This window comes from Eriocheir sinensis, chromosome 69 (genome assembly GCF_024679095.1).
Source record: "Eriocheir sinensis breed Jianghai 21 chromosome 69, ASM2467909v1, whole genome shotgun sequence".
In the NCBI taxonomy this organism is placed as follows: Eukaryota; Metazoa; Arthropoda; class Malacostraca; order Decapoda; family Varunidae; genus Eriocheir; species Eriocheir sinensis.
The window spans coordinates 5126278-5152847 of record NC_066577.1 but is presented as its reverse complement, the minus strand read 5'-3'; the positions used below and the strand labels follow the sequence as shown (position 1 = coordinate 5152847).

The window sequence follows — 26570 nt, the reverse complement described above, 5'->3', positions numbered from 1 at the left end:
CAATAACTGGACTCACACGCCACACAGCTGAGCTCAGTTCTTCCCGCTACCACTTGAACAACAATACAGTACCCACGCTGCCACGCTACTCAACAACAACAACAACACCCTCGCTGCTGTGCTACCACGAGGGGAAGGGCAGCCAGAGGAGGAACCATGAGAGGGAGAGGAGTCAGAGCGATACAGTAGGCAATAAAGGTACAAACCTACCTCTTGTTGGATTTACATTGTTTTTGAGTTACGCGACCTCTTCAAGGACACAATACTCGCGTAAATCCAGAGTTACCTGTACTGCCAGGACCTCACACGCCACACGCCCCATCCCACTTACTCAAGGAGGACAGTAATCGTTCCTTGGCAGTGGAAAAAATCCTGGCCTGAGCGGAGCCAACCTACCTCTTGTTTGATTTACATTGTTTTTGATTTACGCGACCTCTTCAAGGACACAATACGCACGTAAATCGAGAGTTACCTGTATCTCCATAATAAACAGCATCATATTTTGTCCAGAAATAAGCAGTCAGCATCTCAAAATTATTAGGCTACCCTCTCGTGAACAATCCCCTAAGTGAGTTCCATGGTCTGTATCGTAAGACATTTTCGCTTCTCACATGAGCTATTTCTAAAGGCCAAGGAGGGGGTCAGTCGGGTTCTAATGAGTGCTTCTTGGGGTTCATGGTACAGAAGAAGGGTTAAACTACCATCAGGGTCATAAAACTATACTCCTGGAAATGCCCACAACTCCTACGAAAGCCTTGTCAAATATGTGTTTCTTTAGGTTCATGGTACAGAAGAAGGGTTAAACTACCATCAGGGTCATAAAACTATACTCCTGGAAATGCCCACAACTCCTACGAAAGCCTTGTCAAATATGTGTTTCTTTAGGTTCATGGTACAGAAGAAGGGTTAAACTACCATCAGGGTCATAAAACTATACTCCTGGAAATGCCCACAACTCCTACGAAAGCCTTGTCAAATATGTGTTTCTTTAGGTTCATGGTACAGAAGAAGGGTTAAACTACCATCAGGGTCATAAAACTATACTCCTGGAAATGCCCACAACTCCTACGAAAGCCTTGTCAAATATGTGTTCTTAGGTGGTGAAATATCTTGCAATATGACCCCATGTATTTACAATTCCATGTGTGAAAGTGTGTTGAGTCTATGCTGTGTTGCACCTCTGTTTGTGAGTTTGTCTGGAGTGGCCTCTCCGTGTTGTGTTTGTGGCTTGGAAGAGTGTGTGTTTGTCAATGTTTTCAATGTCACTAAAATCGTTCCTCAAATAGTACGGTTTCCAGTACCTCGGTTTCCGTTTTATATGGATTGTCATTTAAGATCTTTTAAGGATTTTTAAATTTCCTGCTTGTTGGGAAATTTAACCCAGTAGCAGCGATGGGCCAAATTTGTGGCTTTACTGTGTAGCAGCGACGGGCCAAATTTGTGGCTTTACCGTGTAGCAGCGACAGGCCAAATTTGTGGCTATACCGTGTAGCAGCGACGGGCCAAATTTGTGGCTTTACTGTGTAGCAGCGATGGGCCAAATTTGTGGCTTTACCGTGTAGCAGCGACGGGCCAAATTTGTGGCTTTACTGTGTAGCAGCGACGGGCCAAATTTGTGGCTTTACCGTGTAGCAGCGACGGGCCAAATTTGTGGCTTTACCGTGTAGCAGCGACGGGCCAAATTTGTGGCTTTACTGTGTAGCAGCGACGGGCCACATTTTTGCCATGATATAAAAACCCCCAAAATAGATGATGCATAAACTGATCACAAATGCTTTGATATATATTATGAAATGGTTTGCGTGAGTGATGCTTTTTTCTCATTTTTCTCGCTTAGAGGGACCATTAAGAAACATGATCCCTGCTGCTACCAGGTAAAAAATCCTAAAAAAATCTTCAAGGAAAATCCACATAAAACCGAAATCGAACTATTGGAAAACGTGCTATTCTAGGGATAACTGCATAATATTTTTTTTCATAACTGAGTATGTGGCAATATTCTACATACCTCAACCTTCCTTTTGGTCTTTGATTGAAGTCTACCTTAAAAACCAATGAAGTTATGATAATTTAAACACTGCAAAACTTTAAACGCGATTTCCCGCTTTTTAAAAAATGGCGCTTTGTACGTTTTCGCTCCCAGGGCCTCATATATAAGGACACATAATGAAGTAATTAATCTAAGAGAAGATGGCGCCACTATAAACACTTGCCTGCGCCATGACGGGCTGGGGTCGACTACCATCCAGGCCCCTCAAGCAAGCCTACCAGCACTATAGGCATACACGTAAAAAATAAAAATTAATAAAACAAATAGAAGGAAAGCAGAGACGATTCAGAGGGCAGCAACGAAACGGGCTCCAGGACTAAGAGACTTAACACACGAAGAGAAATTGAAAGTTGAAAAGTTTGGTTTAGTCGGCGCAACATCTGTGGTCATATGCCGGAGAGAGACAGAAGGGGAAGGAATTATAGGAGAAGGGAACAGACTCCAGGAGACAGGAAAAAGTTGGAAAGTTTGGTTTAGTTGGCGCAACATCTGTGATCATATGCTGGAGAGAGACAGAAGGGGAAGGAATTATAGGAGAAGGGAACAGACCCCAGGAGACAGGAAAAAGTTGAAAAGTTTGGTTTAGTTGGCGCAACATCTGTGGTCATATGCCGGAGAGAGACAGAAGGGGAAGGAATTATAGGAGAAGGGAACAGACCCCAGGAGACAGGAAAACGTTGGAAAGTTTGGTTTAGTCGGCGCAACATCTGTGGTCATATGCCGGAGAGACAGAAGGGGAAGGAATTATAGGAGAAGGGAACAGACCCCAGGAGACAGGAAAAAGTTGGAAAGTTTCATTTAGTCGGCGCAACATCTGTGGTCACATGCCGGAGAGAGACAGAAGGGAAAGGAATTATAGGAGAAGGGAACAGACCCCAGGAGACATGACACAACCCCTGATTAATACCTGGTACCCATTCACTGCTGGGTGGACAGGGGCATAGGGTATCGGAAAAGCCGCCCAAATTTTGCACCGCCTGAATGAACCCGGCTCTCCAGAGTGAGCAAGTGCTAACCACTGCACCACGAAGCAGCTGAACCCACCCACACTGGAACAGGGGAGGGAGCGTGGAGACCTGATTGCTGTATAGGGTGCTGAATGGGAGAAAGTGGATAAAGACCTAATAATCTGGGATACAAGAGTCAAGAGGTTATGGAAGGAAGGAGTAATATCTATTATTTCTTATCATCACTTGTAGACGCAGTATATGAACATAAGAACAGGGAGATTGCAAGAGGCCTACACAGGGCAGCTCCAGATTCACCCCCCACTACCAGCTGTCATCCTCATCCATGTAGCTATCCAGTCTACTCTTAAAGCAAGCTATCATCCCTGCACTAACTATGTGATTGCTGAGTCTATTCCTGTCGTCCTCGTCCATGTAGCTATCCAGTCTACTCTTAAAGCAAGCTATCGTCCCTGCACTAACTATGTGATTGCTGAGTCTATTCCTGTCATCCTCGTCCATGTAGCTATCCAGTCTACTCTTAAAACAAGCTATCGTCCCTGCACTAACTATGTGATTGCTGAGTCTATTCCTGTCATCCTCGTCCATGTAGCTATCCAGTCTACTCTTAAAACAAGCTATCGTCCCTGCACTAACTATGTGATTGCTGAGTCTATTCCATTCCCCCACCACCCTATTACTAAACCAATGCTTGCCTATATCTCTCCTAAATCTATACTTTTCTAATTTAAATCCATTACTGCGTGTTCTATCCTGCTGGCTAATTCTCAGTACTTTACTTATATCGCCTTTGTTGTAACCCTTGACCCATTTGAATACTTCTACCAGATCTCCCCGCACTCTTCGTTGTTCTAGCAAATGTAAGTTGAGATGCTTCAGCCTATCTTGATATGGGAGGTTCCTCAGCCCCTGAATCATCTTGGTAAATATGTTTGACACTCCGGTAAAACTAGAGAAGTACAACAGCATGAGAGACCGTGGAAAATACCAGTCTTGTCGGGGCAATATTGGAGGTGCATGGTGAGTCTCCATATTTACCAAAGGAAGGAGGGAGGGTGAGAGGAGACCTGATTGTGGTGTATAAGGTGCTGAGTGGTATGGAAAACGTGGACATAGATGACCTAATAATATGTGATAGATGAGAATTAAGAGGCCGTGGAAGGAAGATTAAAAAAAGGAAAAGGGAGGGAGCGAGGAGACCTGATTGTGGTATATAAGGCGCTGAGTGGTATGGAAAAAGTGGACATTCAAGATCTAATAATATGCGATACAGGAGAATTAAGAGACCGTGGAAGCAAGATAAAAAAAGGAAGGAGGGAGAGAGACCTGATTGTGGTATAAGGCGCTGAGTGGTATGGAAAAAGTGGACATAGACGAATTAATAATATGCGATACAGGAGAATTAAGAGGCCATGGAAGGAAGATTAAAAAAGGAAGGAGGGAGAAAGAGAGACCTGATTGTGGTATAAGGTGCTGAGTGGTATGGAAAAAGTGGATATAGAAGAATTAATAATATGCGATACAGGAGAATTAAGAGACTGTGGAAGGAAGATAAAAGGAAAAGGGAGGGAGAAAGAGAGACCTGATTGTGGTTTAAGGTGCTGAGTGGTATGGAAAACGTGGACATAGACGAATTAATAATATGTGATACAGGAGAATTAAGAGACCGTGGAAGGAAGATAAAAAAGGAAGGAGGGAGAGAGAGAGACCTGATTGTGGTATAAGGCGCTGAATGGTATGGAAAACGTGGACATAGACGAATTAATAATATGTGATACAGGAGAATTAAGAGGCCATGGAAGGAAGATAAAAAAGAAAGGAGGGAGAGAGGAGACTTGATTGTGGTATAAGGCGCTGAATGGTATGGAAAAAGTGGACATAGATGACCTAATAATATGTGATACAGGAGAATTAAGAGGCCATGGAAGGAAGATAAAAAAAGGAAGGAGGGAGAAAGACAGACCTGATTGTGGTATAGGGCGCTGAGTGGTATGGAAAAAATGGACATAGATGACCTAATAATATGTGATAGAGGAGAATTAAGAGGCCGTGGAAGGAAGATAAAAGGAAGGAGGGAGAAAGAGACCTGATTGTGGTATAAGGCACTGAGTGGTATGGAAAAGGTGCACATAGATGACCTAATAATATGCGATAGAGGAGAATTAAGAGGCCGTGGAAGGAAGATAAAAAAGAAAGGAGGGAGAAAGAGAGACCTGATTGTGGTTTAAGGTGCTGAGTGGGATGGAAGAAGTGGACATAGATGACCTAATAATATGTGATAGAGGAGAATTAAGAGGCCATGGAAGGAAGATAAAAAAGAAAGGAGGGAGAAAGAGAGACTTGATTGTGGTATAAGGTGCTGAGTGGTATGGAAAACGTGGATATAGAAGAATTAATAATATGCGATAGAGGAGAATTAAGAGGCCATGGAAGGAAGATTAAAAAAGGAAGGAGGGAGAAAGAGAGACCTGATTGTGGTATAAGGCGCTGAGTGGTATGGAAAACGTGGACATAGACGAATTAATAATATGCGATAGAGGAGAATTAAGAGGCCATGGAAGGAAGATTAAAAAAGGAAGGAGGGAGAAAGAGAGACCTGATTGTGGTATAGGGTGCTGAGTGGGATGGAAAAAGTGAACATTGATGACCTAATAATATGTCATACAGGAGAATTAAGAGGCCGTGGAAGGAAGATAAAAAAGAAAGGAGGGAGAAAGAGAGACCTGATTGTGGTATAAGGCGCTGAGTGGTATGGAAAAGGTGGACATAGATGACCTAATAATATGCGATACAGGAGAATTAAGAGGCCATGGAAGGAAGATTAAAAAAGGAAGGAGGGAGAAAGAGAGACCTGATTGTGGTATAAGGCGCTGAGTGGTATGGAAAAAGTGGATATAGAAGAATTAATAATATGCGATAGAGGAGAATTAAGAGGCCATGGAAGGAAGATGAAAAAGGAAGCCTGTAGAAGAAACATAAACCACAACTAGGTAAACACACAAACACACACACACACACACACGTACACTTAATCCCTCAAAACACCTAATTACCAACTTCCTATTTCCTCACCAATTACCGCCATTTCAACACACACACGCCCACACCACACCCACGCCCACGCACGCCCACACGTTCAATTAATCCCTCAAACCACTTAATTACCTTACACACGTACACTTAATCCCTCAAAACAATTAATTACCAACTTCCTATTTCCTCCCCAACCAATTACCACCATTTCAACACACACACGCCCACACCACACACACGCCCACGCACGCCCACACCTCACCACACGTTCACTTAATCCCTCAAACCACTTAATTACCTTAAACACACGTACAATTAATCCTTCAAACCCCTTAATTACGAACTTCCTATTTCCTCACCAACCAATTACCACCATTTCAACACACACACGCCCACACCACACACACGCCCACGCACGCCCACACCTCACCACGCCGCCCACAATCCCCCAATAGGAAAAATAAGACAAAAAATAAGGAAAAAATAATCACAATTTGTCCCGATTCCTCGACACAGCAACGCCCAGTACCCAGCTCTCTCCTCCTTGGCCGCCATATTAAAGGTCCTCAGCCCCTTATTTTAATCCGGAGACGTGGGTGGTGTGTTAATGGAGAGTGTGTGACCTTTTTTTACCTCAGCCTCGAGCCCATTGCTGGTGTAGAAGGCGCCTCAGTGACCTCATGACCCTCGTAAGGTCCTCTATGTTTATCTTCCTGCGGCACTACGGACCGTCTTCACCCTGGGACGGTTCCTTCTTTTTATTGCTTTTTGTTCTTATTTTGCGGGTTTTTTCTTTCTTTCTTGTTTTGCTTCTTCTTCCTGTTCTGGTTCTTCTGTTTTTGATTGTTGGTTCTTCTCTTTTCTCTTCTTTTTTTTTCTTCTGCTTTTTCTTCTTCTTCTTCTTTTGCTTTTTCTTCCTGGTTCTGGTTTTTTTTTTTGTTGTTGTTGTTGTTGCTTGTTCTCCTTCTTCTTTTCTTCATTTTCTTCCTCTTCTTCTTTTCTTCTGCTTTTTCTTCTGCTTTTTCTTCTATTTTTTTCTGCTTCTTCGTCTTCCTCTTCTTCTTTTTCTTCTTCTTCTGCTTCTTTTCTTCTGCTGCTTAATTTTTCCTCTTCTTCGTTTTCTTCTTCGATCTTCTTCTTCTTCTTCTTCTTCTGCTAATTGTTCTTCTTCTTCTTTTCCTTCTTCTTCCTGTTCTGCTTCTTCCTCTTCTGCTTCTTCCTCTTCTTCTTTTCTTCTTTTTCTTCCTCTTCTGCTTTTTCTTCTTTTTCTTCTTCTGCTTCTTCTTTTCTTCTTCTGCTTCTTCTTCTTTTCTTCTTCTTCCTCTTCTTTTGACCTTTCCACTTAAATTGTATATCGCCTAATTAACTCTTATAAGTCTTATACTTACTTAATTAACTTTCTCACTTAATATTAAATACTTCACTCTACGTGCGCTTATATATATGTAGTTAGTTAATTAATTCACTATGCACACACAAGTTAATGATTGTTTTTAGATTTCACTACTTGGGTATATATATTTTTGTTTATTTGCTTATCTGTTTATATTTATTTGAGACTGAAATCGTCTATTTTTTCTACATGTTCCATCAAATTAGCTTCTTCCTCCTTTCTTCCTCCTCTTTTTCTCTTCTGCTTCTTTTTTGGGGGAATATATTTTATTGTTTTTCCTCTTCTTTTTCTTTTTTCTGCTTCTTCTTCTTCTTTTACTTCTTCTTCTTCTTCCTTGTATTTCTTACTCTCTCCCAATCGATATATTTCTTACAAACACCTTTCTTCTCCCCCCCTTCATATTCCATTGTTAATTCCTACCCTCAATACATTCTTAATTTCTCTCCCTTTTCCCTCACCTCTCCCTATAGCGGTGGTAAGCTTTCTTCAGGGGCGCGCAGGCATTTTTTACAGTGGCGCCATGCAGTTATGCTTGGCTCATGCTGCCCCCCGGAACTCATCTTTTTATTCCCTTGGACGGTTTCTTCTAGAGTCCGGGTTGATGGTGGTCTTGGACAGCATTGGGTAGTATCGACGGTGACTGAAAAATCCCAGGTGGTAGCGTGGGGATTCGAACCCATGGCGCGGTGAATGCGTCGCCCGCACGATAACCACTCAGCCACCGCCTACCCTTATGTGGAGGTATATACTAGCTGTTCATGAGTGTAACACCGCTGACAAATATTCCCAAACTTAAGTGTTCTTTTAGGTTCACGGTACAGAAGAAGGCTCAGACTACCACCAGGGTCATAAAGTACCCCTGGAAATGCCCTAGACTCCCACGAAAGACTAGTAAATTACGTGTTCTAATGAGCGTTCTTTTAGGTTCACGGTACAGAAGAAGGCTCAGACTACCACCAGGGTCATAAAAGTACCCCTGGAAATGCCCTAAACTCCCACGAAAGACTAGTAAATTACGTGTTCTAATGAGCGTTCTTTTAGGTTCACGGTACAGAAGAAGGCTCAGACTACCACCAGGGTCATAAAAGTACCCCTGGAAATGCCCTAGACTCCCACGAAAGACTAGTAAATTACATGTTCTAATGAGCGTTCTTTTAGGTTCACGGTACAGAAGAAGGCTCAGACTACCACCAGGGTCATAAAAGTACCCCTGGAAATGCCCTAAACTCACACGAAAGACTAGTAAATTACGTGTTCTAATGAGCGTTCTTTTAGGTTCACGGTACAGAAGAAGGCTCAGACTACCACCAGGGTCATAAAAGTACCCCTGGAAATGCCCTGAACTCCCACGAAAGACTAGTAAATTACATGTTCTAATGAGCGTTCTTTTAGGTTCACGATACAGAAGAAGGCTCAGACTACCACCAGGGTCATAAAAGTACCCCTGGAAATGCCCTAGACTCCCACGAAAGACTAGTAAATTACGTGTTCTAACGAGCGTTCTTTTAGGTTCACGGTACAGAAGAAGGCTCAGACTACCACCAGGGTCATAAAAGTACCCCTGGAAATGCCCTAGACTCCCACGAAAGACTAGTAAATTACGTGTTCTAATGAGCGTTCTTTTAGGTTCACGGTACAGAAGAAGGCTCATACTACCACCAGGGTCATAAAAGTACCCCTGGAAATGCCCTGAACTCCCACGAAAGACTAGTAAATTACATGTTCTAATGAGCGTTCTTTTAGGTTCACGGTACAGAAGATGAGAAGAAGGCTCAGACTACCACCAGGGTCATAAAAGTACCCCTGGAAATGCCCTGAACTCCCACGAAAGACTAGTAAATTACGTGTTCTAATGAGCGTTCTTTTAGGTTCACGGTACAGAAGAAGGCTCAGACTACCACCAGGGTCATAAAAGTACCCCTGGAAATGCCCTGAACTCCCACGAAAGACTAGTAAATTACGTGTTCTAGTGAGCGTTCTTTTAGGTTCACGGTACAGAAGAAGGCTCAGACTACCACCAGGGTCATAAAAGTACCCCTGGAAATGCCCTGAACTCCCACGAAAGACTAGTAAATTACGTGTTCTAATGAGCGTTCTTTTAGGTTCACGGTACAGAAGAAGGCTCAGACTACCACCAGGGTCATAAAAGTACCCCTGGAAATGCCCTAAACTCCCACGAAAGACTTGTAAATTACGTGTTCTAATGAGCGTTCTTTTAGGTTCACGGTACAGAAGAAGGCTCAGACTACCACCAGGGTCATAAAAGTACCCCTGGAAATGCCCTAGACTCCCACGAAAGACTAGTAAATTACGTGTTCTAATGAGCGTTCTTTTAGGTTCACGGTACAGAAGAAGGCTCAGACTACCACCAGGGTCATAAAAGTACCCTTGGAAATGCCCTTGACTCCCACGAAAGACTAGTAAATTACGTGTTCTAATGAGCGTTCTTTTAGGTTCACGGTACAGAAGAAGGCTCAGACTACCACCAGGGTCATAAAAGTACCCCTGGAAATGCCCTAGACTCCCACGAAAGACTAGTAAATTACGTGTTCTAATGAGCGTTCTTTTAGGTTCACGGTACAGAAGAAGGCTCAGACTACCACCAGGGTCATAAAAGTACCCCTGGAAATGCCCTGAACTCCCACGAAAGACTAGTAAATTACATGTTCTAATGAGCGTTCTTTTAGGTTCACGGTACAGAAGAAGGCTCAGACTACCACCAGGGTCATAAAAGTACCCCTGGAAATGCCCTAGACTCCCACGAAAGACTAGTAAATTACGTGTTCTAATGAACGTTCTTTTAGGTTCACGGTACAGAAGAAGGCTCAGACTACCACCAGGGTCATAAAAGTAGTACCCCTGGAAATGCCCTGAACTCCCACGAAAGACTAGTAAATTACGTGTTCTAATGAGCGTTCTTTTAGGTTCACGGTACAGAAGAAGGCTCAGACTACCACCAGGGTCATAAAAGTACCCCTGGAAATGCCCTAGACTCCCACGAAAGACTAGTAAATAACGTGTTCTTGGGCGCAGAAATGTTTTAAAATATGGCCCGTCGTTACAGGGGTTAGGTTAGGTTAGGTTAGGTTAGGTTAGGTTAGGTACCCTGTCTCCTTACTGCACCCACACCTCACTGCCACCTGTCATCCTCGTCCATGCAGCTATCCAGTCTACTCTTAAAACAAGCTATCGTCCCTGCACTAACTATGTGATTGCTGAGTCTATTCCTGTCATCCTCGTCCATGTATAGCTATCCAGTCTACTCTTAAAACAAGCTATCGTCCCTGCACTAACTATGTGATTGCTGAGTCTATTCCTGTCATTCTCGTCCATGTATAGCTATCCAGTCTACTCTTAAAACAAGCTATCGTCCCTGCACTAACTATGTGATTGCTGAGTCTATTCCTGTCATCCTCGTCCATGTATAGCTATCCAGTCTACTCTTAAAACAAGCTATCGTCCCTGCACTAACTATGTGATTGCTGAGTCTATTCCTGTCATCCTCGTCCATGTAGCTATCCAGTCTACCGTACTCTTAAAACAAGCTATCGTCCCTGCACTAACTATGTGATTGCTGAGTCTATTCCATTCCCCCACCACCCTATTACTAAACCAATACTTGCCTATATCTCTCCTAAATCTATACTTTTCTAATTTAAATCCATTACTGCGAGTTCTATCCTGCTGGCTAATTCTCAGTACTTTACTTATATCGCCTTTGTTGTAACCCTTGACCCATTTGAATACTTCTATCAGATCTCCCCGCACTCTTCGTTGTTCTAGCAAATGTAAGTTTAGATGTTTCAGCCTATCTTGATATGGGAGGTTCCTCAGCCCCTGAATCATCTTGGTCATCCTCCTCTGAACTGATTCCATGTTTTGCAAGACACCAATGTCACCTACGGTAGAAAGAGTGCCTTATATGATCTTGTAATATGCGTCTTAGACTAGGGTATATATAAATACTACTGGGAGGTCATGAGCCATGGTGCCCCACCCGAGTCTTGTGCAGTATTTTACTTTAAGGACTAGTATTTACTCTATCTCTGTGTTCATTCCCATCTAGTGCTTGGGCAATGTTCTCCGTCCCCACATTTTATTGTCTTATGATCCCTTCTCCCTTGTTGTTTACCTGCGACAATAAACTATCCATCAATCAATCAATCTTTATCTCATTCTCGACTCGATGGCTTATCCGTGTTTGTTCATCGATGCCACTACCTACAAAATATAGTTGTATAATCACATTCTGCCCTGCCTGGGGGTTGGGATGGCATGTTCCTCCCTTCTCCCTTGTTGTTTACCTGCGACAATAAACTATCCATCAATCAATCAATCTTTATCTCATTCTCGACTCGTTAGCTTATCCGTGTTTGTTCATCGATGCCACTACCTACAAAATATAGTTGTATAATCACATTCTGCCCTGCCTGGAGGTTGGGATGGTATGTTCCTCCCTTCTCCCTTGTTGTTTACCTGCGACAATAAACTATCCATCAATCAATCAATCTTTATCTCATTCTCGACGCGTTGGTTTATCCGTGTTTGTTCATCGATGCCACTACCTACAAAATATAGTTGTATAATCACATTCTGCCCTGCCTGGGGGTTGGGATGGCATGTTCCTCCCTTCTACCTTGTTGTTTACCTGGGACAATAAACTATCCATCAATCAATCAATCTTTATCTCATTCTCGACTCGTTGGCTTATCCGTGTTTGTTCATCGATGCCACTACCTACAAAATATAGTTGTATAATCACATTCTGCCCTTCCTGGAGGTTGGGATGGTATGTTCCTCCCTTCTACCTTGTTGTTTACCTGCGACAATAAACTATCCATCAATCAATCAATCTTTATCTCGTTCTCGACTCGTTGACTTATCCGTGTTTGTTCATCGATGCCACTACCTACATATGTACGTATTACTATAATCACATTCTGCCCTGCCTGGAGGTTGGGATGGCATGTTCCTCCCTTCTCCCTTGTTGTTTACCTGCAACAATAAACTCTCCATCAACCAATCAATCTTTACCTCATTCTCGACTCGTTGGTTTATCCGTGTTTGTTCATCGATGCCACTACCTATATATATGTATAATCACATTCTGTCCTGCCTGGGGGTTGGGATGGCATGTTCCTCCCTTCTCCCTTGTTGTTTACCTGCAACAATAAACTATCAATCAATCAATCAATCTTTATTTCATTCTCGACTCGTTGGTTGATCCGTGTTTGTTCATCGATGCCACGCCATTGTTTACATTGAGGTGAGTTACAACGATGCCAGATTGTCGTACTCAGCCTCCTCTGTGTGCCGATTTTTGACCCCAAAACTGCCTCCTCGACCCCAATAACTGCCTTCACATATAGTTATCGTCAAAATGGTTAATTATTGGTGCTTCTTGGCTACAGATACGCCTCAGAAACCGGTAAATACGAGGCTCTGAGTACGATATTCTGGCAACGGTTGACTGAGGTTGAGTCAAGGCCGCACGCCCAGTCGCCCACACCAGTGTTGCCAAATTATCGTACTCACCTCATTGCATTTTCGTAGCTTCTGACCAATAACGAATGCAAAAACAAACAAACAAACATCAATAAATAGGAGCTTTAACGCTAACTTCAATTTTCTATCGTTATTTGTGTAGGTACGAGAGTTTGAGGCTTAAAAGAAATAAAGACGATGTGGTGAATACGATAATCTGGCAACGCTGGCCCACACCCACAGCCTGACCACCCCATAAAACACCCCAGGGGAAGACACAATGCCCCGGAGACCTCTCGCAGGACCCCCTGAAACACTATAGCCCCGTACTCCCTCCACACCAGAACTCACCGCGTCAGAAAATCGTTGGTTGGGTGAAACGGTAAATTGTCCTTAATTAATAGCCGATATACTAGTAGTGTTTCAACCATTAACTCTGGAAGAAGTTGAAGACGGAAAGGAACTATATCACAACTATATGGAACAAGAAAAAGAATACTGAACAAAACTAAAAGACAACAGCGCCAATCAAGAATTAAGAAGAATAAGACATTAGTGGGAGCCATTACGAAGGCAATCCCACGCCTACTACTGGACTGGACTGGACCCTGCTGACTCCTCGCATCAGCAGAAGCAGCGGAGGCACCAGGGCGGGGCCAGCAGGAGCAGAGTGTCAGTGCAGTGAGGATCAGGGGCGACCACCACCACCACCACCACCTCGCCGCTGGCACCTCCCGCCAGAGGAAAGGGAAAGTTTGGGTGTGAGAAGATCGGAGACAGAGTAAGTTCGGTATTATTCTAGTGTTTGCCCACACTCACCCCTCGCAACCCAAATTGGCTAGGGGGCCATTGAGACTGCGGGGAATGTGGTGGTAAACATGAAGTGCGTCGCAAATGCACAGTTTTTGAGTTATGGGGGGTTGAAAAATACTCTAAATGTGGGGAAACTCCTTAAAATTACTTAATGTAGGGAAATTTCGTACATTCCGGGATTGGTAAAACTAGGGAACGTCTACTTCTCCCCCTCCACCACCCCAGCCCCCCAACCCCCCAAGACAAGCCTGGGGAACTGTGGGGAACCGGGGTTGTTGGGGGGGAAGCCAAAATCACTGAAAAATGGGCTTCCAAAATATCCCTAGAAAAATCCCTAAATTAGGGAAAGTTCCCTGTTCTTGAAATTAAGGAAAATCCCTAACGTACACTCTCACATGCGTGGGCTAATCGCAACCCAGCGTAGCATCGCTAACCACCCCAAAACAGCTCCGAGCCATGACTCAAGCTTATCCGGGGCTTGGGCTGAACAGGCCCGGGCTATACCCAGCCCTCAGCACGGCAGCCGTTGGGCTGCGTGTTGTAAAAAAAAATAACCACGCGTGGTGGACCTGGTCTCACATGCGTGGGCTAATCGCTAACCAAGCATACCGTCGCTAACCAAGTGTACCGTCGCTAACCAAGTGTACCGTCGCTAACCAAACGTAACGTCGCTAACCAACCGTACCATCGCTAACCAAGCGTACCGTCGCTAACCCCCCACATGTATGATGCACTTGAAATTGGTTCTTTAAGGTGGGTGAGCATATTTACATTACCCTCACCGAACTTTACATAACCTAACCTCGACCCCCCTGCTAACCAAGGGGGGCTGTGCCCACCCTGGACCCTCCCTCTTAAAGTACTAGAACCGAACTTTGTGACCTGGCGGCTAACTGGGGGGCTTCGCCCCCTAGACCCCACTCACATGTATGATGCACTCGATTAATCCCTGTAGGGAACAGTGGTTTTGGTGGTGGACGGCCAAATCACTGAAAAATGGATTTTCAAAATGTCCCTACAAAAATCCCCAAAATAGGGAAAATTCCGTCTCTAAAGTAAGGAAAGTCCCTAACGTATACTCTTATAATCGATTCCAATATAACCAAGCAGCTACCAGAGGCGGGTATGTTGACGAGTGTTGAGCGTGTAATTGGATGGTCAGCGTAGTAGATCCCCCACCCGCCCACCGCCGCCGCCCCAATCAGTAGTCGAGTAATTTGGTAAATGTCATGTTTTATAATTACATATGGTACAGTACTGACGGTTAACCCATCCACTTCTTTTAAGTTGATGCTAGATCATTGTTACCGAGTAATTTGGGGAACAAAAATGACAGATTTGTGACAGCTGTCAACTGCTGTCAGCTGACCCGGGAGTGACCTACCGATATTGCTACGTATCACCCTGGCCTCCATTTTACTTAAACTATGAGTACGCGTGCTGAACACTATCCGGTTGGTTTCTGACACGTGACAAGCTTCATGCGACCGCTATTCACAAAGCGCATATGTCACACGCCCATGTTACTATTCGACTCGGTTTTTGGATAGTAATCAGTCCTTTTGTCAAACTACATGCATACCAATAAAGAGGTTAAATACTCAATTAACACTTACTGAGGTGAAGTAGAATGATATTTTAAGTGAGTGAGTGATCGAGTGTCGGTCCATCCATGATGGCGGGCGGCCCGAGGAAGACTGGCAGCCAGCTAGCCTACGTGGCACTGGCTGCGCAAACACCTCGCGTAGTAATACATCGTGAATGTAATCGTTTAAAATTATAAAATACAAATACTTGCGCCATTATTTGCTTTAATATACAGAAGAAAACGTAGGAACCGTTTTATGTCCGAAATCATAATGATCCGTGTGCGTTCTTGACATTACTGACTTAGGAACTAGTTTCTGTGGTGTAGTGTCACTTGAGGCAGCTATGAGGCTCAGTCTGGCCAGGAAGCCCTCGTGTCAAACAACAACATTGGACTTAGAAATTTTCCAGGCACCCCCACATAATCAATCCGTTTACGCAGTAAATTGGTACGACCGGGAACTAAAACCTTTGCAAATGTGAAGCAAAAGAAGTAGCCTATGCACTCTGCATGCTATTTTTTCGGTATATTAGAAGCAGTTGTTAGCTAGTTTAACCCCGGGATTTTTCTACAACGTACGGAAACCACGCAATTTCACTCTTTCCATACCAAAGAGGGGTTCAATGGGGGTGAAGCCCCCCATTACAGTATTAAGGACATGATGAAGCATCTAAACGTTACCAAGTAATTTACGTCATAAGAATCTTACAACCATCATGCACGACTATGTATTCACTCACTGGTAGCACGTACCAACGCGTGAAGCAGGTTTGGTGCCACGCACGAACACGTGAAGCAGGTTAGTGACGAAGCTTCTTAGGAGGAGGACGGGTCTGGTGGTCATCTTAATCCATCTTGGTGTCGTTAGTAATGCAATAGCTAACATTGAAGAAGGGGACATAAACACCTCTTTCAATGTCCCTCAGTTAGCTGTTAGGTCGTAATGTTCGGTTGGAGTAGTTTAAATATGCTCCCCCACCCAAATACCCGACTTCCCACGGGTCCCCCAAGATCGTTGGGGGAAGGGGATAGATCTGGATCCACTACTGGCGCTGCCTTCATATTATGGTGGAGGGACATGTATTTTGTTTTTTAACTACGATAAATGGAGGCGTATTATTGTATTCTGGAAGCGCGGAGTCAATATCCACAATCACCTTGTATACTGGGAATACGAACCCGTGAAGCAGATTCAAAATGTGGTCAGTCAGGATTCACGTGTTCAAACAGCTTGGGCAGGAAGTTCGAGAGCCTGCACTTGCTCTCGAATCCGCAGTACTGTTTAAGGCGGGGCGTTGGACGGATCACGGCTAGTCAGTGGTTTTGCTTATGTCAGTGATAAACAATGAAGATACACTATGTTTGGTGCCACGGACGCTACTATAGCAGGACAGAAACCTTGCGATGAGGTGACAACCTGCTGGCATTGGTGCTAGAGAGAGGGCATGAGTGTGGTGTAGGCGGTTTATGTGAACGCAGAAGGCCTCCGGCACCACGCCAGACCGGTGAGGTGAGCATCGTTTGGTGGGTTCACTACGCTTCTCTCCCAAAACAAGCTTGGAGATCCAGTGAGAATGCGTGGTTTCCGTATGGGAAACACTAAATTCGTCGCAAACACTCATTTTAGTGACGGTGGGAGGAAAAAATCCCTAGATCTAGGTAATTTTTGTCCCCCATCCCACACACACACAAAAAAACGCGATTGCAATGGATTTCATGTCCCCCACCCAAAACCCCACATTCCCACAGGTCCCCAAGCTTGTTTTGGGGGTGAGGGGGGAGTATGGGCAAACACTAGAATTTTACTGTAAGTTCTCTAGATATAGCCTTGTACCCATTGCTAGAGCACTGCAGGAGGATCTCAACAAACTGTCAGCTTGGTCAGAGAAATGGCAGATGAATTTTAACATCACCAAGTGTAGCGTACTTAGTGTAGGAACACGCAACCCATTACACGGGTATAATTTAGACTCCACAGCGATAGGCAGGTCTGAGTGTGAAAGGGATCTGGGAGTGTTAGTGAACTCTGACCTAAAACTTAGGAAGCAATGTATTAGTGCAAGGAATAGGGCTAACAGGGTATTAGGCTTCATTAACAGGACGGTAACCAACAGGAGTGCAGAGGTCATCCTCAGACTCTATTTAGCATTAGTTAGGCCACACTTAGATTATGCTGTCCAGTTTTGGTGCCCACACTACAGAATGGACATCAACTTGCTAGAATCAGTTCAGAGGAGGATGACCAAGATGATTCAGGGGCTGAGGAACCTCCCATATCAAGATAGGCTGAAACATCTCAACTTACATTCGCTAGAACGACGAAGAGTGCGGGGAGATCTGATAGAAGTATTCAAATGGGTCAAGGGTTACAACAAAGGCGATATAAGTAAAGTACTGAGAATTAGCCAGCAGGATAGAACACGCAGTAATGGATTTAAATTAGAAAAGTATAGATTTAGGAGAGATATAGGCAAGCATTGGTTTAGTAATAGGGTGGTGGGGGAATGGAATAGACTCAGCAATCACATCGTGAGTGCAGGGACGATAGCTTGTTTTAAGAGTAGACTTGATAGCTACATGGATGAGGATGACAGGTGGTAGTGGGGGGGATCTGGAGCTACCTTGTGTAGGCCATTCGGCATCTTGCAATCTCCTTGTGTTCTTATGTTCATTAGTGCCAAGAGTGAGGGAAAAGACTCCCTGGGAAGGATGACCTCAACTAGTACACCCATGCACTTCTTCTTTTGACCTGGATCTGGAGCTGTTTGTGGTGGTGGTGGAGGCTGTTCCAGTCACGTATGGTGCGTGGAAAGTATGAGTGCTTGTATGCATCAGTGTCAAATATGTTTGGTATTTATGGCTGTGTTACAAGTACGTTGACTGTGCGCTGTGTAAGTATGTATGTGGGTCATTGTCAATGTGAGTGTTTGTGATCTTGTACATAAGTGTAAGTCTGTGTGCTTGTCTGTGTATGTGAAGAGGTTTCATGTTTATCTGTTTGATCTGTGTTGTGATTCCAGGGCTGCATTTGAGAGGGAATCTGGACGCCTGGAATGTCCCGGGTGCTCTCAAACACGTGATGCAGTGGTAGGAGTTGCCATCTCAGCACGTCTGCTGCTTCCCGGCTTTGGGAGGTGGAGCGCCTCCGTGCTGTGATGACGTCATCAGCAAATATGGCGGCCCAAACAAACACATAAAAGTGCTTCCATTGTATTTCACCTCTCTGTTCCACCATAACCACTGCAGCTTCCTTCTCATCTTCTGTTGTAAGGAGTTCGTCGGCCAGGACAGCTAATGATGCATGGTGAACATCGCCAGGAAGATCAGCGGACGCCATTTTGCTGTGAGTGAGACGCTGTTACCATTGCAAAGACGAGACTTTGTTTATTTTAATTGGGAGGCGCACAAAAGCGTTTGATAGTGGGTTCCGGGTGGTCTGGGCGCCCAAGACTCCCTCTTTCAAAGGCACCCCAGGCGTTTGAGTGTAATTGTTTGTAATGAACCTGCCCGCCTTGCTGTTGATTTGTTCTAACCTATCAATGTTTCTGTGTGTGTAAGGATCCCACACCGTGGAGCAGTATTCCAGTGTTGGTCTCACAAGCGTGTCATACACTATGTGTTTGATGTCAGGTGTGTAGTTATGTAGATTCCTCCTCAGGAGCCCCAGTGTTCTGTTGGCTGTGGCACTGATGTGGTCTATGTGAGTGTTGAATTTCAAGTTAGTTCAGAGGTGAATACCTGTTTTGCTTTATATCGATTCTTAGGTCCACCTTGATTCTTCACTCCAGTGAAGGATCTCATGAATACCATGTGTAGCCAAAGGTTCAATATGGAGAGTAGCCTTAATTTACACATCCTTACAGACACTAAGGAAAGACCTCATGAATGCCAAGAATGTGGCAAAAAGTTCAGCATGAAGTGTAATCTCAAGCAACACATCCTTACACACACTGGTGTAAAACCTCATGAATGCCAAGAGTGTGGCAGAAAGTTTACTCAGAAGAGTACCCTCAAGACCCACACCCTTACACACACTGGAGAAAGACCTCACAAATGCCAAGAGTGTGGCAGAAAGTTCAGCACAAAGCGTATCCTCAACTCACACACCCTTACACACACTGGTGAAAGACCTTACGAATGTCATGAATGTGGCAAAAGATTCAGTAGGAAGGATGGCCTCAACAAACACATCCTCACACACACTGGAGAAAGACCTTACAAATGCCAGGAGTGTGGCAAAGGGTTCACTATGAGTAACAGCTTGAACATACACACTCTTACACACACTGGTGAAAAACCCCACGAGTGCCGTGAATGTGGCAAAACATTCAGGTCTAAGACTAACCTCCGGACACACAGTGTTACACACAATGATGAGAGAAAGCATGAATGTGATGTTTGTGGGAGACTATTCACTCTACGGTGTAACCTCAGAGAACACATCCTTGTACACATTGATGAAAGAAATTATGGGTGTGGAGTTTGTGGGAAGCGATTCAATCTTAAGCGTGACCTCAAAGCACACACCCTGTCAACACACAGTGAAAGACCTCATGAATGCTTAGAGTGTGGCAAAAGGTTCATTTATAAGACTCATTTGAACAGGCATGCCTTCAGCCACTCTGGCCTGAAAGAGTTAAAGTGTGATGTTTGTGGGAAATATTTCAAGAAGAAGGGAGATATTGCCAGACACATGAAGATCCACTTTCCTTAGGTGTTGTGTTGTGCTGCTGTGTGGTGGTGGTGGAGGGCAGTGTCTGGCACACACATCAGAAAATAAAATAGTCCATTATTCATATTAATTTTCCTTTTATTATTTTTCTTTAGTGAAGCCTTTGAATTTTTACTACTGCACTAACCCGGTGGTGGCAGCAGCGGGGATCATGTTTCTTAATGGTCCCTCCAAGCGAGAAAAATGAGAAAAAATCACCCCTCACACAAACCATTTCATAATATATATCAAAGCATTTGTGATCAGATTGTGTATCATCTGTTTTGGGGGTTTTATATCATGGCACAAATCTGGCCCGTCGCTGCTACACGGTAAAGCCACAAATTTGGCCCGTCGCTGCCACACGGTAAAGCCACAAATTTGGCCCGTCGCTGCTACACGGTAAAGCCACAAATTTGGCCCATCGCTGCCACACGGTAAAGCCACAAATTTGGCCCGTCGCTGCTACACGGTAAAGCCACAAATTTGGCCCATCGCTGCCACACGGTAAAGCCACAAATTTGGCCCGTCGCTGCTACCGGGTTAAAATTATCCTTGTTCTTCATCCAATCATCATTATTTTAAGGTATCATGGGAATTATAGTCGAACACTCCACTTCCATTTCCCTCTGACCCTTTGAGTATGGGTGTAGCTATATAACTTAAGCAGCCTTGGCCATGGCTTTGGGTGTAATTATATAAGCCATTTCCTGCTGGGATATTTCAGTGAATGTAGCAAAAATGTGTTATGTGTGCTGCTTTTATTCTTGGGATAAATTGCAGTTGTTGCTAACGCCCTTCTGTCAGTTTAGTCTTTTGCCAGCAGCCGGGATACTCGAGTCAAAACGTCAGAGTCTATGGAAACACATCAAACTGTAACACTTTTGTCTCCAAAACAACTGAATAAATTGCACTGAGCTGAAATCAGACTTTGTTATTGATCCTCACCATATCTTCTTGCATCCAGAAGTATCTGGGTATCAAGAAACATCCAGAAATACTACTGATGCCCCTCACCCTTATACCCACCTCATCTGCCCCCAGTAAGGCAACACCAATCATAGCCAAGTTCAAGGTAAGTCATATCTAAAGATACCAAAATAAACCTCACTGGAGTGATAGTACTGGACTAACTCGGCTAAGAAAAAAATGACTTAGAGTTTGGCTCCAACTAAATTAGCCTGTAGGGTGCAGGATTCAATGAAACAAGTACCATTGGCTATGGGTTAAAGCCAGTCAGCAGAGCAGCCAATCTGACTAACAACCTGCTTACATTGCCATGCATGACTTTATGGGCCATATTACTAAATATTTTGTCACCCAAGTACACACATTTGCCATACCTTTCCTAGGCCTTTTCAGGGGTAGTTTTATATATATATATATATATATATATATATATATATATATATATATATATATATATATATATATATATATATATATATATATATATATATTTATAGATATATAGATAGATAGATAGATAGATATATATATATATATATATATATATATAGATATAGATATAGATATATATGGGCCTGATGGTCAGCTCAAGGCTTCTTCCCGGTGGGGCCTGATGGTCAGCCCAAGGCTTCTTCCCGATGGGGCCTGATGGTCGGCCCAGCCCATTCTGGCGCAGGCTAGTGTTTATAGTGGCGCCATCTTGTGTTGGCTCATGCTGCCCCCCGGAACTCATCTTTGAGCCTCTCTTTGGAGAGGTTATCTAGAGCCTGGGTTGATGGGTGGTCTTCAGGCCAGCATGTGGGTAGTCTTAGGTCACTCGGCGGTGACTGAAAAACCAGGATTCAAACCCGCGTCCCTCCTGAAGCTCCTGAACGCAGGTCCGTCACGCTAACCACTCAGCCACCGCCTCCCCAATATATATATATATATATATATATATATATATATATATATATATATATATATATATATATATATATATATATATATATATTGTTATGTCACCGAAAGAAGGGGTGACAGCTTTTGGTGAATAACAAGTCTAAAGTAAAACAATAGTTATATTAAACGCTTATACTTACATTATACTTATTTTTAATAGGAAACAAGCAAAAATATAGCCCAAGGTATAATAAGTTATTAACCCTTAGTGACAGGGTAAAGAAGAAAGGAACATGAAAAAAGTAAAAAAGGCAATGTATCTAAAATGAGCAATGTATCCTAAATGAGCAATGTATCCTAAATGAGCAATGTATCCTAAATGAGCAATGTATCCTAAATGAGCATTGTATCCTAAATGAGCAATGTATCCTAAATGAGCAATGTATCCTAAATGAGCAATGTATCCTAAATGAGCATGTATCCTAAATGAGCAATGTATCCTAAATGAGCATGTATCCTAAATGAGCAATGTATCCTAAATGAGCATGTATCCTAAATGAGCAATGTATCCTAAATGAGCAATGTATTCTAAATGAGCAATGTATCCTAAATGAGCAATGTATCCTAAATGAGCAATGTATCCTAAAATGAGCAATGTATCCTAAATGAGCAATGTATCCTAAATGAGCAATGTATCCTAAATGAGCAATGTATCCTAAAATGAGCAATGTATTCTAAATGAGCAATGTATCCTAAATGAGCAATGTATCCTAAAATGAGCAATGTATTCTAAATGAGCAATGTATCCTAAATGAGCAATGTATCCTAAATGAGCATGTATCCTAAATGAGCAATGTATCCTAAATGAGCAATGTATCCTAAAATGAGCAATGTATCCTAAATGAGCAATGTATCCTAAATGAGCAATGTATCCTAAATGAGCAATGTATCCTAAATGAGCAATGTATCCTAAATGAGCAATGTATCCTAAAATGAGCAATGTATCCTAAATGAGCAATGTATCCTAAATGAGCAATGTATCCTAAATGAGCAATGTATCCTAAAATGAGCAATGTATCCTAAATGAGCAATGTATCCTAAAATGAGCAATGTATCCTAAATGAGCAATGTATCCTAAATGAGCAATGTATCCTAAATGAGCAATGTATCCTAAATGAGCAATGTATCCTAAATGAGCAATGTATCCTAAATGAGCAATGTATCCTAAATGAGCAATGTATCCTAAATGAGCAATGTATCCTAAATGAGCAATGTATCCTAAATGAGCAATGTATCCTAAATGAGCAATGTATCCTAAAATGAGCAATGTATCCTAAATGAGCAATGTATCCTAAAATGAGCAATGTATCCTAAAATGAGCAATGTATCCTAAATGAGCAATGTATCCTAAAATGAGCAATGTATCCTAAATGAGCAATGTATCCTAAAATGAGCAATGTATCCTAAATGAGCAATGTATCCTAAATGAGCAATGTATCCTAAATGAGCAATGTATCCTAAATGAGCAATGTATCCTAAAATGAGCAATGTATCCTAAATGAGCAATGTATCCTAAATGAGCAATGTATCCTAAATGAGCAATGTATCCTAAAATGAGCAATGTATCCTAAATGAGCAATGTATCCTAAATGAGCAATGTATCCTAAATGAGCATTGTATCCTAAATGAGCATTGTATCCTAAATGAGCATGTATCCTAAATGAGCAATGTATCCTCCTCGGTATATCAGTCCGTGTATTTCACCGCCAAGGAGTTGATGTCGCCGGGTGAAGTAAATACCGTGAGAGGTCACACTTAACAGCCGGTTGAGACGACTGGTTTCCCACTGGCGGCAGAGTCCTTATATATCCTCTGATGAAGCCCGGCTTGCTTCATTGAGGTGTCGAAGCGTTGTGGTCAACACAGTAGCTGGAATTGAGGTTATCCGTAATGAACACCACTGAGTGCCGGGAATTGAACCCGAGCCTCCCGAGTAGAAGCCAGGCAGCATACCAACTAGGCCATTACTACTTCATTATGAATATTTTCACAGTGTTATTTTTTTCTATTTATTTATTTATTTTTTTTTTTTTACGTCACGGCCTTTTGCGCCGGTAGGCTTCTTCCCGGTGGGGCCTGATGGTTGGCCCAAGGCTTCTTCCTGGTGGATCCTGATGGTTGGCCCAAGGCTTCTTCCTGGTGGGGCCTGATGGTTGGCCCAAGGCTTCTTCCTGGTGGATCCTGATGGTCGGCCCAAGGCTTCTTCCCGGTGGATCCTAATAGTCGGCCCAAGGCGTCCTCCAAAACGCGGGGCCGTCACGTTGTCGACTCAGCCACCACCTCCCCATTGGAAATGAGGTGTTGAGGTCTGATGGTTGGGGCTCGTTATTATGATGGAGATGGTGGTGGTGAAGTGGGACCAGCACCCGGGAACGACCCTTCAAGGCGTCAACTTGAGGGTTGTTACACCTCCCCCCTAAAGACAACACATCAGGGAAGTGGTGGTGTCATGACGGATGGAGGGGGACGACTGAGGGCATCGGCAATGACGTTGTCGGAGCCCTTGATGTGATGCAGCTGGAGGTTGAATGGTTGGAGGAATAAGGACCATCTCAGCAGTCGTTGGTTGGAGAATTTGTTCCAGTCCAGGAAGGTGAGGGGAAAAAGTTGGAAAGTTTGGTTTAGTCAGCGCAACATCTGTGGTCATATGCCGGAGAGAGACAGGAGGGGGAAGGAATTATAGGAGAAGGGAACAGACCCAAGGAGACAGGAAAAAGTTGGAAAGTTTGGTTTAGTCAGCGCAACATCTGTGGTCATATGCCAGAGAGAGACAGGAGGGGGAAGGAATTATAGGAGAAGGGAACAGACCCCAGGAGACAGGAAAAAGTGGGAAAGTTTTGTTTAGTTGGCGCTACATCTGTGGTCATATGCCGGAGAGAGACAGAAGGGGAAGGAATTATAGGAGATGGGAACAGACCCCAGGAGACAGGAAAAAGTTGGAAAGTTTTGTTTAGTTGGCGCAACATCTGTGGTCATATGTCGGAGAGACAGAAGGGGAAGGAATTATAGGAGATGGGAACAGACCCCAGGAGACAGGAAAAAGTTGGAAAGTTTTGTTTAGTTGGCGCAACATCTGTGGTCATATGTCGGAGAGAGACAGAAGGGGAAGGAATTATAGGAGAAGGGAACAGACCCCAGGAGACGGGACACAACCCCCGATTAATACCTGGTACCCATTCACTGCTGGGTGGACAGGGGCATAAGGTATCGGAAAAGCCGCCCAAATTTTTCCACTCCGCCCGGGAATCAAACACAGGCTCTCTCAATTGTGAGCCGAGTGTGCTAACCATTGCACCACGAAGCCCCCATGGAAGGTGAGGGGGTTGTGGTCGGTGAACACTTTGAGGGGTGCTGGATTTGGAGACAGGTAGCACTCGAACTTCTTGATGGCTGATATAATACGTAGCGAGTAGCTCCTTTTAGATGGTTGAGTAACTATTTTTTGGTATGTGATCACTTTCTTTTCGTCACTATATCCATTTTCTTTATTCTGAGTCCATATATCAAAATACGCTATTAGTAAGTTGTGTTCTGAAAGGTCATATTTTTCTTTCTTTTCATCTATTATGTTAACCCATCCACTGCGATAGGCACGGATTTGCCTTTCACTGGTAGCTTGGTAACATATAGTCCCAAGTCCTTCTCTGCCTCTGTGGTGGATTGTGGAGTGTTTCCTATGTGGCATTGGTGTGCTGGATATCCCCTCCCAAGGTGCAGGACTTTACATTTTTCTTCAGTGAATTGTAGCAGCCACTTTTTGTTCCATTCCCGTAGCTTGGGGAGGTCTTCTGGTAGGAAATCTGTTTTCAAGGGGTTAATGAATTTGCCATACATGCTTTGGTTCACTATTATGAAGTCTATTGCACTTTGAAAACCTCTGCTTTCCCATGTGATTTCTGCTTCACAGTTTTGGTCTACATTTAATAGTATAAGGTTTTTATCTACTTTGTATCCCATAGAAGTAGCCCCAAACCCCCAATGAGGTATATTCACTTGCCAACCAGCAGGTATTGGGTCATGAAGCTTGAGCTATTCTTTCTATTATCATGAATTACCTGTGTTTCTGTGGGGCTTGTATCAATTACACTTCACTGTAAATGACACTATTGTTAATAATGAGTGACACTATTGCTAATAATAATTAATGTAGCTGTGGCAGCCTCTCCGTATCCAAAATAATTCTTCCATGAAAACCCTGCAAAATCAAGCAAAAATGGGCTTTTAAAAAGATTCTATTTACATTACAATATTTGGCAACTACCTGCCATGGGTGTATCAGTATCACCTTCGATGAAATTCATCGAAAACATTTGGGCATCGGGCATCTCGGCAACCCCCTCCCCCCAACACAAGGAAGGCCAGGTGTTTGTGTCTCAGTGAGGTCACCAGCTTCTGCTCCCAGCATATATTGTACTCCGCTCTCCAGTGACTCCTGGTTGTTGTGTTAGATGAACTAAGACCTTGGGTGGACGCCTGCCCCTACCAGGCGTGTGGGCAGGTCAAAGGTGATGGCGTTTAATCCGATAGCAGCGGGGATCATGTGTCTAATTGGTCCCTCTAAGCGAGAAAAATGAGAAAAAATCATTACTAACACAAGCCATTTCATAATATATATCGAA

At 43.5% G+C, this 26570-nt stretch overlaps 2 protein-coding genes across 6 annotated transcripts in view; one reads left to right on the top strand and one right to left on the bottom strand.

Annotated features, from left to right (window-relative positions):
- LOC126988444 (DENN domain-containing protein 1C-like) overlaps positions 1-6840 on the bottom strand; it is a 68228-nt gene extending 61388 nt beyond the window's left edge. Inside the window, exon 1 of the mRNA XM_050846570.1 lies at positions 6685-6840. Coding sequence (XP_050702527.1) covers positions 6685-6701 — 17 coding nt within the window. The 5' untranslated portion in view covers positions 6702-6840. The remainder of the gene's footprint in view (positions 1-6684) is intronic.
- Positions 3879-21212, top strand: LOC126988443 (gastrula zinc finger protein XlCGF7.1-like). Of its 5 annotated transcripts, none has more exons than XM_050846567.1 (3): positions 3879-3940; positions 17454-18130; positions 18350-21212. In XM_050846567.1, exon 3 carries the CDS (start codon positions 19129-19131, stop codon positions 20041-20043), a length of 915 nt encoding a protein of 304 aa, XP_050702524.1. In that variant the 5' UTR covers positions 3879-3940; positions 17454-18130; positions 18350-19128; the 3' UTR covers positions 20044-21212. The 5 variants fall into 5 exon arrangements, with proteins under 5 accessions (XP_050702524.1, XP_050702525.1, XP_050702520.1 ...); XM_050846568.1 differs by lacking the exon at positions 3879-3940 and adding an exon at positions 11275-11294; XM_050846563.1 differs by lacking the exon at positions 3879-3940 and adding an exon at positions 13020-13709 and having other exon boundaries at positions 18005-18130.
- The last annotated feature ends 5358 nt before the right edge of the window (positions 21213-26570 follow it).

Coding starts and splice junctions, on each gene's coding strand:
- LOC126988443 (XM_050846567.1), top strand. CDS start 19,129: ATGAATACCATGTGTAGCCAAAGGTTCAATATGGAGAGTAGCCTTAAT.